General features: G+C 51.7%; 1 protein-coding gene across 1 annotated transcript in view; it reads right to left on the bottom strand.

Moving 5' to 3' along the window:
* LOC144936556 (phosphatidylserine synthase 2-like) overlaps window positions 1–12,120 on the bottom strand; it is a 31,730-nt gene that overhangs the window by 5,595 nt on the left and 14,015 nt on the right. The window contains exons 4-12 of the mRNA XM_078863751.1: window positions 11,031–11,113; window positions 10,250–10,317; window positions 8,697–8,831; window positions 7,809–7,859; window positions 6,807–6,920; window positions 6,261–6,379; window positions 2,782–2,896; window positions 1,620–1,765; window positions 282–467 (exon numbers count right to left, since the gene is read on the bottom strand). Of these exons, the coding sequence (XP_078719877.1) occupies window positions 282–467; window positions 1,620–1,765; window positions 2,782–2,896; window positions 6,261–6,379; window positions 6,807–6,920; window positions 7,809–7,859; window positions 8,697–8,831; window positions 10,250–10,317; window positions 11,031–11,113 (1,017 nt within the window). The remainder of the gene's footprint in view (window positions 1–281; window positions 468–1,619; window positions 1,766–2,781; window positions 2,897–6,260; window positions 6,380–6,806; window positions 6,921–7,808; window positions 7,860–8,696; window positions 8,832–10,249; window positions 10,318–11,030; window positions 11,114–12,120) is intronic.

The raw sequence follows: 12,120 nt of genomic DNA, 5'->3' as shown, positions 1-12,120 counted from the left end.
CGATCGGGGTTGGGGTATGCCTGGTCATAGCTGGGGTGCAGGGAGTAGCAGTAGGGGTAGTGATAGGGGTAGTAATACGGATTGGGGTAGTGATAGGGTTTGGGATAGCGATCGGGGTTGGGGTAGGGCTGGTCGTAGCTGGGGGGCAGGGGAGGTAGCAGGAGTGGTAGTGATCGAGGCAGTAATAGGGGTTGGGGTAATCGTATTTGGTAGGGCAGGGGCCAGGCAGTTGTAGTAGCAGGATGGGCTCGGCTGGAGGGGTTATAACGGTGCGAGCTCACCGGATGAAGAACCTCCACACGGTCCACGCGAGGACGCCGGTCACGCCCAGCAGCCAGCACTGCGCCACGTGGAAGGGGAACGGGCGCGACACCGTCTCGGGGTCGTACTTGATGACGATGAGGAACTCCGTCATCGTCACCGCCGCCGTGATCCACGCCTGCTGCCCCAGCTTACGGCTCAGCTTCCTGCCGGCGATCGAGGTGTTAGTCGGGCAATCGGTCGGTTCAACTATTTAGCCCATTCCCATGCGAATGACGACTCCGTTCAGATGACGGACGTGCACGTCATTCGGAACGGAATTGGAAGAAAAACTCAAATAAAATAACTTTATTGGTACCGAGGCTCCCACGAAGCCATGTGGGAGGCCGTGCGGCACAGTTTGGCGCCAGCTATCGTAGAGTGCGGTCGTGTCGCTACAGCTCTCTGTAGTGAGTACAATGTCTTTAAAAACCACGGCGCTACGCCTCTTAAAATAAAATTAACGTCGAACCGCTTTCGCGTTCCGAGATTCGGCGGTGAACGAGTCACCCACCCCGCAACTTGCAGACGTCTCAGAACGAGAAAGGGTTAAGCAACCCACTCAACAAATAGATTTGAAAAACCAAAAAATGATTGCAGAGCATCGATGAGATGAATATAATGTCCACCAGGTGGCGGTCTACTCATTGCAAGTGTGAACACTGCCTTGGCTGTCCTCTGCTGGAATGAACGTCTCCCAAAGCTCAGTCAGTCACGGAAAAGCCCGAGAGCTGTGTGACCTTACTGTACCACACTCGTCAGTGCAGGTTCGTGTTTTGTACAGAAGTCCAAAGTAGCTTCGCAGTTAAAATGTGAGGCTGTAGTAAATATACAAACCCCATAGTTTAGCATTCGACTCTTCGGGGTATCATGTGATATTCTTCCTCTGCCCATGCATGATACGCATCGGTGTTGTGCACCAAAACGGTGGCAACCCTGAGCACGTATTGGGTTTTCGCAGACAAAACAATGATCGATAATTAATTTTGTGCGTCAGATCACATAATCACGTGGCCAAATTTATGTCGCGTAGACCCTACCCACAACCCGACACGGCCAAACAAAATGTGACGCGTCAAAGTGTTTAACCCGCCGGTTACTAATCTTATTGTTGCTTTTGTTTCGGCTCAGCAGGTCGATGGAGCAAATTCTCACGACCAGATTTAGCAGCAACTCGACGCGCGACATCTCACTCGCGAAACCGCGCCAGAGCATCGTCCTTGGGAGCAGCATCCAGCGAGTGGGAACATCCCAGAGCCGCCGGGCGATTCGGCGCGAAGGCCAAGACGGCGCGCGCTCGCGCGAGGAGGGCCACTCACGGGTCGTCCAGGAAGTCGTAGACCTCGCGCATGGAGACGGCGCCGCAGTGGATGAAGAAGACGAGGCGCACCGTGATGAGGAAGTGCTCCGGAGCCATCCACAGCACGAACTTCAGGTAGAACGTGTTGAGCTCGGCCAGCAGGAACTGCGGAGCGCAGGCAGGACGGACATGACGTGCGCACGCGCGCGTTACTTCACTCGGGGGAGCGGCAGAGGTCGCAACCGGGTACCCGATACCCGTACCCTACCCGATACCCGGCTACCCGTACCCGGCCGGGTACGGGTACCCGTTTGCGACCCTGGTGCGGCCAGGTACGGGTACGGGTAGGCCGTGAGTCACTGGTGAGTAACCGTTTGTCACTCATTTCGGGTAGGGTACGGGTAGGGAACGGCTACCCGTACCCGGCCAGGTACGGGTACGGGTACCCATTTGCGACCCTGGTACGGCCGGGTACGGGTACGGGTAAGGAATCAAAACCCGTTTGCGACCTCTGGGGAGCGGTGGTGCGGCCTACAAACCGGGCAACCCGAGATCGATTCCTGCTCGAGGCCAACACCTATCGCGCATATGTGAATCGGTCCTGGGTCTCCCCGAGGTCGAGGCCATCATCCAGCCATGGATTGATAATCACGATGTGCTTATGGTTTCTGCGTTGTATGTGTGCATGCTGAACTTCTTTCGCACCGTGCGTAGCCAACCGTGCTAATCGGAGGTGCGGGTTGGGGATGAATGGCGAGTGGTTGGTGCACTGCGTTAAGAATCCCTCTCCCCGAGTTCCCAGCCACGACTAACATCAGATTCCCCGGTCACAGCTAACATCAGTGGAGATATTTGAACCGGTTCTGGGCCTTTCCTAGGACACTACGGCTGTAAATGAGCACCTGGTGCAGTGTGTAAACATCAGCACTGGGAATAAAAAGCCTGTCAGGCATAGTGCTGGTAACACTATCACCGCGTGCGGCGTATCGGCCTCCATATGCGCTCGCTAACACCACTGACCCCGAGGAGGCTATACGGCAGAGGAGATTTAAGAAACTTGCCCATCTTTCAACTGCCGCCCCGGGTCAAATCGGATCGAACCGACAACATCTGGATTACGAATCCAGCGTGCGAACAACTACACGACGGAGAGAACAAGGCAAATTGGCGGATGGCGTTACCACGGAGATGATGACGATGACGGCGAGCCAGCGGTGCAGGCTGGACGCCGGCTTCCACGCGAACCGCACCCAGCTATGCGGCGTGAACTGGAACGCCACGCGCTTGATTTTACCCCTGCGCAGCGCGCACCACAAGCACGAGCACGCGTCATCCACGTGCGTAACGTATCCGCGAGATTCACAGCCGTCGTCGTCTTCGTCGTCGTCAGCCGCGATATCCCCCAGCCGCTGCCGTTTGTTTGTCACGGTCCACCGGGGCGCAGTGGTCGGGCGGAAGCGCGATGGCCACACGCGTGGCAGAGGTTCGCCGTTCGAGCCCCACGGCCTTCCTCTGGTTAATGCCGCCAAGCGTACGAACCGAAATAAAACACCGTGCGCCGTCTGCTTCACAGCGGACCTTCAAAATCCCGTGGATGTTCACCGAAAAAGAGCCGGCTATGTGGACGGGGAGGGGGGGCGTCAGGCGTATGAAGTTGGCTAATTACTTGATTGGGAAAACCCAGCAATCGTCGTCCCCGACTGTGAGACTTAGCAGGACCACCATCCTGAAATCAAAGAGTCTTGAGACTCCGTGAGGCTTTTCCTGGGCAAGTAAACGACACTGCGCTAGCTGCTGCACGTGAGACGACGTCATCGCTCCACTTCCGTGTTGGACATCCTCTCGGGCATGTCCTTGGTAATATAAAAAAAACCTATGCAAATAAGACCGATGAATCTTCAGTGTAGACAATGAACAAGCGCACCTTTAAACAACCTACATGACAAAGTCCTAATCGGGAAACTCACGCTACTGAAATATAAGAATAGGTTTCACCCTTTCTGGCGATAAAACCGGTGTTAGGATGTTCACCAAATAGATATATTTTGCAAGGAATCAAGTCTGCGTTAACCACACGTACATGCTCTGATAAACAAAAAACGCATTGTCTTTGAAACTGATTGGACCACACCAGAGACAGCCTTCTTCATTGCCTAGTCTCACCAGTGTCAGACCGGAGAACGCTAAAAGGTGAACAGCACAGAGACAATGCCACACATATAAGAGCCAGAAAGGGTAAAAGCTAATCTTATTTTTCATACCTTGATAGTGGCAAAAAAGTTCCATGATAACGATACCGAGTTGACGTCTGCGATCGCGCCGTATGGCTATCCAAAGTGGTTTCGGGTTCTTCGAGAAGCTCCCTCTCCTAGCACGTGGAAGCGAAACGTCGGACATCGTGCCGTGGCACAACACACGGTGCGACCCGAAAACCACACGGGGGAAACAGTCCAACAACTTGGTGAAAGCTACCGCGGATGGCACCGTTAAGGGATAATGCTGAATTATTGCATTTGCGCTTTCCAAATCATTTTCTTTATTTGTATTGAATCTTATTTCATTATTTTTCTAAGTTTTTAACTGATATTGTTATTCTAGCACGTTCATTTAGAGAGGAAAAATGTTTATTCACCAAAATTAATAATTACCATTTACGTTTTTGCTTTTACCGACGTCTCCATCGACTATGAATAAAAATTAAAAAATCAATGAGTGATCGGAAGAGACCGACGGTGACTCTCAATTGACTCGCACCTCGTTTGAAATAAAGTACAAGAATGAACGCGTTCACGAGAGAGACAAAACTCAACCGTCTTATTCCTGGCTAAAAATAAAGCACGTGAATGAAAGAGTTAAATGAAGCGATCTTGCCAAGAAGGGATAAGCCCCAGTTCTGCACGTCCCCCCCCCCTGCACCCTCACGGCGCTGGCACCGCCATCCTCCCACACGAAGCCATTCACCCGCGGCCGCTAGCAGAGGACACCTTCCACGCTGCCGAGAGGTCATCGCCGGGAGGTCATGGCGACAGCTCGCGTACGGAGCGCCACGGACTGGGCCAGCTCGAATGGAGCGAATATTTCCCGCCCGTCCTTGCCGTACTCCCCTCGCTCACCTCACAAGGCTTTTGTTTATGGTAACAAGAAAGACTGCATTCCTGCAGCTGCTGGCTACCACGAGGAGGCATCGTCTTCGAGACCGCTGTTGCCATATAACATTCGGCGACCCCGGCAGCGTTTGCTGAACAGGCCGCGCCCTGCTGATGAATCCCCGCGGAAGGCGATGCCACCCACGTTGAGTCATTATCATAATCATCATCGGCCATGCGCAATCCACTGTTGGATGAAGGCCTCCCCCAAAGCCATTGCCATCTCTGACAGCTATGCGATATGACAAAGACAAAGATCCCCCGTATAGCCTGAACAGACTGTTGGGGCAAGTGTTGTTAGGGAGTACCTATAAAGGCAGGCACGGCACACGAGGGGGTGGGTGGCCAGCACCACGCCTGGCCGCCTTTGTCTCCCCCTATGTCGACGTTTACACACCACAACAGGTACTAATTTTAGTCTTAGTCGACCTAGGGGAGGTCCAGGACGAATTGAGATAATCGTCACTGGTGTTGGCCGTGAGCGGGAATCGAACTTGGGCCGCCAATCCACCTACCACCTGCAATGAGCCAATTTTCATCTGTCGCTCCATCTCTGTGGAAGATGTCCCTCAGAAGCGTTCCCTCCGTTGGCTGCCACTCTGTAGTTAGTCTCGAGCACCTTCTAGCAGCGGGTCCTGCCTAAACCCAGTTGATTTTCTTAACAGTAATATGGAACAAAATGTTACAAGTTTGCAGGAAGTGTGGAGAGATGCATAGTTGAGATTACACCGAGAGACATGAAGAGGAGCACGTGGATTACAAAACCCACACTGGGTGAGAAGTTTTCAAAGTTTTTTTTTTGTTGTGTCCACAACGCGTCTCCTTATCGTCGGCTTTGCACGGGTTAGATAGGCAGCCATATGACAGCCATGACCTACGGTTCACATGGGTGATCAGAGCGGAGTGTCGAAGCCCAGCGATGATCGTTTGAGTGGAATATCGGGTTGGCAGCACTGACGCTGCCCCGGTCTCGAATGCATATAAAACCCCATGTTACGTGACCAGACATCAAAGGCCGCGTCCGTCTCAACGCACCCCCCTCTGCCTTCCTGCACCTTTCCCCAACTCAACACGAGCACGGGGTGTCTCACTGAGCAACGAGTGTCTGCTTAACATGTGTTGAGTGTCACGTGAGTGTGAGTGGCGAGTGTGAATGGCGAGTGTCAACTGAGTGGCGAGTGTCTGGTGAGTGTCTAGTGAATGGCGAGTGCCTTGAGTTTCTGGTGAGAGTCTGACGGGTGTTTGCCTAGCGTCCGGCGAGTTTTCGGAGAACACTCGGTGGGTGTCAAGCGAGTGGCAGGTGAGTGATTAGCGAGCGAACGCCCACTTGGGTCTCAAAACAAGGCCCCCGGCGGCACAACTGGAATAAAACTGACGCGGCCCACGCTGAGATGACTTCGTGGTGCCACACCCATGGTGGGGGAGGGAATTTTCATCGACAAGGGGGGGCCGCACGCTGGGCACTCTGAGATGCGTAGCCACGGCAAAGAATCCGGGTGTGTGGAGGATGCCACCTGTAGGTAGGAATGCTCCAGAGGTTCTGCCAGCAGTAGGGCTTAATGGACAGCCACTCCAGGGTCTTCATGCCGCAGTAAATGCCCAGCCCGTTGCACACCAGCACGTCCATGATCCACTGGAGGGACACGCGTACACAATTGTCGGCACCGGCTCACCACGTGGCTGCCCTCTAGCTTGTCTGGTTCCTCGCGCCTCCGAGTTGTTTCCTCTGTCCGCACGAGTCATCGAATACTGTGCGATGCGTTACAAGTTAAAATGATTGTGCGTGGTAGTCATCCATTCTAGCACTGAGCAGGCTCAGTGAGCTCTCAACACCTAATAAGAACGAGCACATTTAGTGTGATTTTGTCAAAGGCCCAGTCATAGGCACGCAGTATCAATTCATCAAAGTTTCTTCAACCAAGCGGGTGAGAGAGCCTGCCAACCCAAGCACGCGCGTGTGCGTGTGCCATGTCGGCTTTCATAGGTGCTCGCTAACAGCACTTGCCCCAACAGTGTGTTTAGGGGGGGGATCTTCATCTTGGTGTGCGTGTGGGACGTACGTGGTCCCACCAACACTCGCTGAAGTTGGGCAGCTGGTGCTCCAGGGAGTACTCCAGGAATTCGAACATCACGCTCATGATGGTGCACATCCACCAGTCCCGGATGACCAGCGTCTGCACGGCACCACGGAAAAAAGAAAACGCACACACACAGGGAAGGAAAGAAAGTCACGCGCACGTACAGAATTCCGTAACGCTTTCCCGCATATGCGTTTGTACATGATAGTAGTGAACTGTCGATGATAGGGATAGCCGAGCGGTGATAGAGAAATGTTTCAAGCCGCGTAACGGGATGATGCCATGTGGCACATGATATCAGGCATCGAGAGACGTCACGCGGAATGGCGTTGTCGAGTTTCAAACTGAGATTTAATCGCGCGCCTTTTTGTCGCCAAAGTACAATTTTAATGATATTGGGTCAATTTTACCAGTTATCCTAGATAGGTTAGCATGTTAGCAGGTCCAATGTGAACATGCAGTAGTGGGGCTACTTTAGCAACAAACATCCCCCCGTGTAGCCTTAATAGTCTGTTGGGGCAACTGCTGTTAGCGAGCAGCACCTATGAAGGCCGGCAGGGCACACGACGGGTTCAGTGGCCAACACCACGCCCGGCCCCCTTTGTCTCTCCAGTGGCGATGTCTACACACTGCAACAGGTACCCATTTTGAGACTAAGTCGACCTAGGGGAGGCTCAGGACCGGTTCAGATAATTGTCACTTGTATTGGTGGCTGTGGGTGGGAATTGAACTCGGGTTACTGGGTTCGTAGAATAAGCAGAGTAATCGTGACCTTTGTGTTACAGACAGATGGACAGAGCGAATACATAAACACTTTTTACTTTGGTTTGGAAACGTTAAACACACAACCATTTCCTCTCCGTACTCCCCTCCACCCACCTCGGCTAACCAAGCAGATTCTTTCATTACTCGTGTGGCAAAAACAATGCAAACAAATAAACATGGATCGTGTTTCAAGATAATATTTTTAAAAACCTGTTTTACCTTGGCAAACCAGCCAAGACAATGAGCCAGAACGAAGCAGTCAAATTTATCCTGAAAAAGAGCAGCAAACACACACACACACATGCGGTTTTTACTAAATGACAGTTGACTTGTGAGGACATGGAGAGGGGTGGAGACGGTCCGGAGTATGTGGTGGTGGTGGTGTCGAGGTTTTTTTTGCGAGCATATAACGTGGGGGCAAATGACGCGGGGCATCAATAACTGGGTGGTCTCCCCTTGGCTGGCTGTGCCGCTGCCAAAACTGGCTCTCGGAAACCATGGGGGGCATTGACAACGCACTGACACCCCACAGGCTCAACACAAAAATCCACAGCACAAAGAGGGGCACGGATTCCCGTGGAGACCCATTGAGAAACTGGAGATGTAAACTACCTCGCCTGGTATGGAGGAGGTCGTGGGTTCGATCCCGAACTTGACGCCTGCTGAATATTTGGAGTATGCATGTTCTTCCCATGGTCACGTGGATTTTCCCCAGGTTCTCCGGTTTTTCCCTCCACATTTAGAAACATGCGTTTAAGAGTATTTGGCTGCAATAAATGTCCACGCGATAAGCCACTTCCTTGAGCTATCATTTGCGGCCAGGTCGCTTCTGAAAAACAGCTATAACAGCTCAGTGGGCCTTACCTGATAAAATATAAATAGTTTAGATTAGTTGTATTACCACTAAATTCTAAGAATCCTAAAAGCCTTGATGGGGGAGCATTGACAGTGAATGCTGATGCATTGTTGGGGGGGGGGCATCTGGAGGGGGGAGGCATTTATGGGGAATCATGAATCATTGCATTGGGGGTTATTGCTGAGAGGATGTATGGGGGGGGGGGGGCAGCATTGAGGGGGGGGGGGGCGGGGCGGTGGGAGGGGAAGTACCCAGACGTTGTGGAAGGGGTTTCCGGGGCGGCCGTGGTCGTATATGAGGCAGTTCCCTCCGTAGTCCCTCTCGGGCAGCGGGACGCCCAGGCTGGGGTCAATGAACTTCATGAATTGACGGCCGTCGTCCGCCGTCTGTTGAGCATAGGAGAAATCCATTCACACGCACACGCACGCTTACGTGGAGGGGTTGCAACAATTGCAAAACAACCGGATGAGATCCGTCATCGTTAACACTGATTTTGAATAGGCATGAACAAATGCGACGCGCGTGAACGGCCCCTTTGGTGAATCCACTGCTAGGCGAGGGCCTTGCCGCACGTCGCGTGGCAGCGTGAGGTGTTATCTGACCAAAGCTTTCGTGACTGCATGGATTCATATTCTTGGTTCTTTCGGTAAAGTCACGTAGAAGGGAAATGATAAAATAATAGAAATAAAACATAAGACGCTGTCTTTCCGACAGCCCTGTTTCTTCACCTGAGGACGGCTGCTTGCATTGTAGCCGAAACGTCGTGAGAATTTTATCTTATTATGTAAAAATGTTATTATTTAATTATTTCCCTTCTACGTGACTTTACCGAAAGAACCAAGAACATACATTTCACTGCTCAGCTCATACGAGCAAAAACCACGGGAAAATGTAACACCCCCCGAAAGTTCGCCGGATTTTTGTCAGATCTCAGAAGCTAAGTCGGGTTGGCACTTACTGCTTGGATGGGAAAGTGCCCGGTATTACCCAGTATTGTAGAGTTACCAATCAGTTGCCAGTAATTCAAGCCGTAACACCCGCGTCTGTCCCGTGATCCCTGTCAGCGAGCCTTCCACACTTCACAAGATAGCCTCAAAGTGCATCTAGCCTGGGCACGAGTGGGTGTGGTGGCGTCAGGGCCACTTAGTGGCGAATGGCGGCTGTGTCTTTGTGTACACCTATGTGTCCATGTGTATATTTCTAAGTTCGTGTGTATGTACCAGCGTAGATTTGTCTTTGTATGCATGTACCCAAGCGTATGCATCTGTGTGTCTCTGTACAAATGTGTTTGCGTACTCATGTGTATGTGTGTGTCTTTGTCATCTCAGTCAGTCAACCCATGGCACCTGGGTCTGTCCCGTGACCTCCTGCCAGTGCGTGTTTGACACTTCACGTGGCCTAAAGTGCACATAGCCTGCCACAAGCGCCGTGGTGACGACACCGCCACTTCGTGGTGAATGGCGGTTGTTGTTGTCTTTGTATAGCGGCAGTGCAGTGGTTAGTGCGCCTCACTACGAACCTGACGAACCAAGATCGATTCCCACTCAGGGCCAACATCAGTGACGATTATCTGAATCGGTCCTGGGCCTCCCTTAGGTCGACTCAGCCTCAAATGAGTACCTGGTGTGGTGTGTAAACATCGCCACTGGGGAGAAAAAGGTGGCCGGATGTGGTGCTGGCCATCCATCCCTTCGTGTGCTGTTCCATCCCTCATAGGTGCTCGCTAACAGCACTTCCCCCAAAAGTCTGTTGAGGCTATACTCGGGGGATCGTGGTGTTTTTGCTTTGCGTGTGTCGGCATCACCTGGAAGAGGATGAAGATGAGCCCCAGCTCGTAGAGCACGCTCGCGCAGAGCCAAAAGCGCCAGTACGCTGCACGGGTCCAAGCAGAGTGGGCGTCACGTTACAGGCAGCGTTCATCAATGCACAATGTATGTACGTTGAACTTCTTTCGCACAGTGCGTAGCCAACCGTGCCATAACAGACTTTCGGGGAAAGTTCTGTTAGCGAGCACCTACGATGGCCGGAACGGCACACGAGGGGGGGGTGGGCGGCCAGAACCACGCCCCGCCGCCTTTGTCTCCCCACTCGTGATGTTAACACACCGCGCCAGGTACTCATTTGAGGCTGAGTCGACCTATCGGAGGCCCAGGATCGGTTTAGATAATCGTCACTGGTGTTGGCCGTGAGCGGGAATCAAACTCAGGTTGCCGGATTCGTGGTGTAGCACACTCACTGCTAAACTGCCGCTCCCCACTCACAGATGTAACTCAAAGCCGCACGCACAAACACACGCAGATTAATTCTGCACCAGCTCAACAAGAGCTGAAAGTGGCCTTTTATTTAAATGGACAAGCAGGAAAACAAATACAAACGAGTCTGTGTGTGTGGATTACGGTGGTTTCTATGGCTTGTGCTCGTGCCAAGTCACACTCAATCTTCCAAACTCATCTATTTATCCAAATCATATTCGTGATCTAGTCACAGCACTTTGCCAATATACTTACATATATGTGTGCGCTTGTGTAAGTGTGTTCGCGTGTGTGCGTGCGTGCGTGCGTGCGCGCGCGTGTGTCAGGGCTCACCCGGGTGTGGCCGCGTGAAGGGCCCATCCTTCGCCTGCGTCACACCGAAGCAGAGAAACACCAGGAGGCTGGCGATAAAGCCTCTGCGGGATTCATTCACAGTCATCATCATTACCATCATTATTATTACTGCAACCACCGCTATTCATGTGAGCACTCACACCATCGTTATTATGCATAATACATGACCATTTATAGGCATCTTATGATCATGAATAATTAAAGTTAATAACACGGATTTGTGGCATGTGTACGAACTCTATGGATTTTCTCTTTGCGTGTTTGTACAGATCCCTAGGGGTGTAACGAGGCATCGGTCCACGTAGATTTATGTCGATTTTAAAGCTCACGGTGTACGTGTGTGGCCCCTTTTGTCAAACCACTGCTGGCTGACGGCCTCCGTGCGGGTCGGGAAAGTCGTCTGACCATAATTCACCGCACCGGTGAGTGCAGCTTGGTGAAGTGGGACGGAGGACCATTCCAGATAGCATTTGCGACTGGTGGTTAGCCATCGCCTGGAATCAAACTCAGAAAGCCAAGTTCATCCTGTGTCACAACTCCACTCGCAGACAGGCCCAGCGGGACAAGAATTGAAACCTGCTCATGCGGCTAGGACACTGTGTATGCGAAATGTCAAATAATATCATCATTTCACAAGTGAAACAAATTATCCAGCTTCTAACTGGACACCCAGTAACAATTTGCTCGCCATCGCTTGACTACGCGAGAGGCACACTTGTATCAAAAGACACAAAGATTCCCCACAGCCTTAACGGACTGTTGGGGCAAGTAATGCTAGCGTGCACCTATGAAGGCCGGCACGGTGCACGAGAGGGTGGGTGTCCAACACCTTGCCCGCCCGCCTTCATCTCCAGAGTGCCGACGCACAAAGACCAAACCATGTACTCATACTCTTAGGTTTTTCGGTAAAGTCACGTAGGTAAAAAATCAATAATAAAAATAATAGAAATAATAACAGAAATAAAATAATTATTTTATTTCTATTAATAATTATTTTATTTCTATTATTATTCCTATTATTTTATATTTTTTATCTACGTGACTTTACCGAAAAACCTAAGAGTATGAA

The sequence above is a fragment of the Lampetra fluviatilis genome, chromosome 16, assembly GCF_964198595.1.
Source record: "Lampetra fluviatilis chromosome 16, kcLamFluv1.1, whole genome shotgun sequence".
Classification (NCBI taxonomy): Eukaryota; Metazoa; Chordata; class Hyperoartia; order Petromyzontiformes; family Petromyzontidae; genus Lampetra; species Lampetra fluviatilis.
Note: the sequence above shows the minus strand (reverse complement) of the source record. Positions and strands in the feature narration are given on the sequence as shown.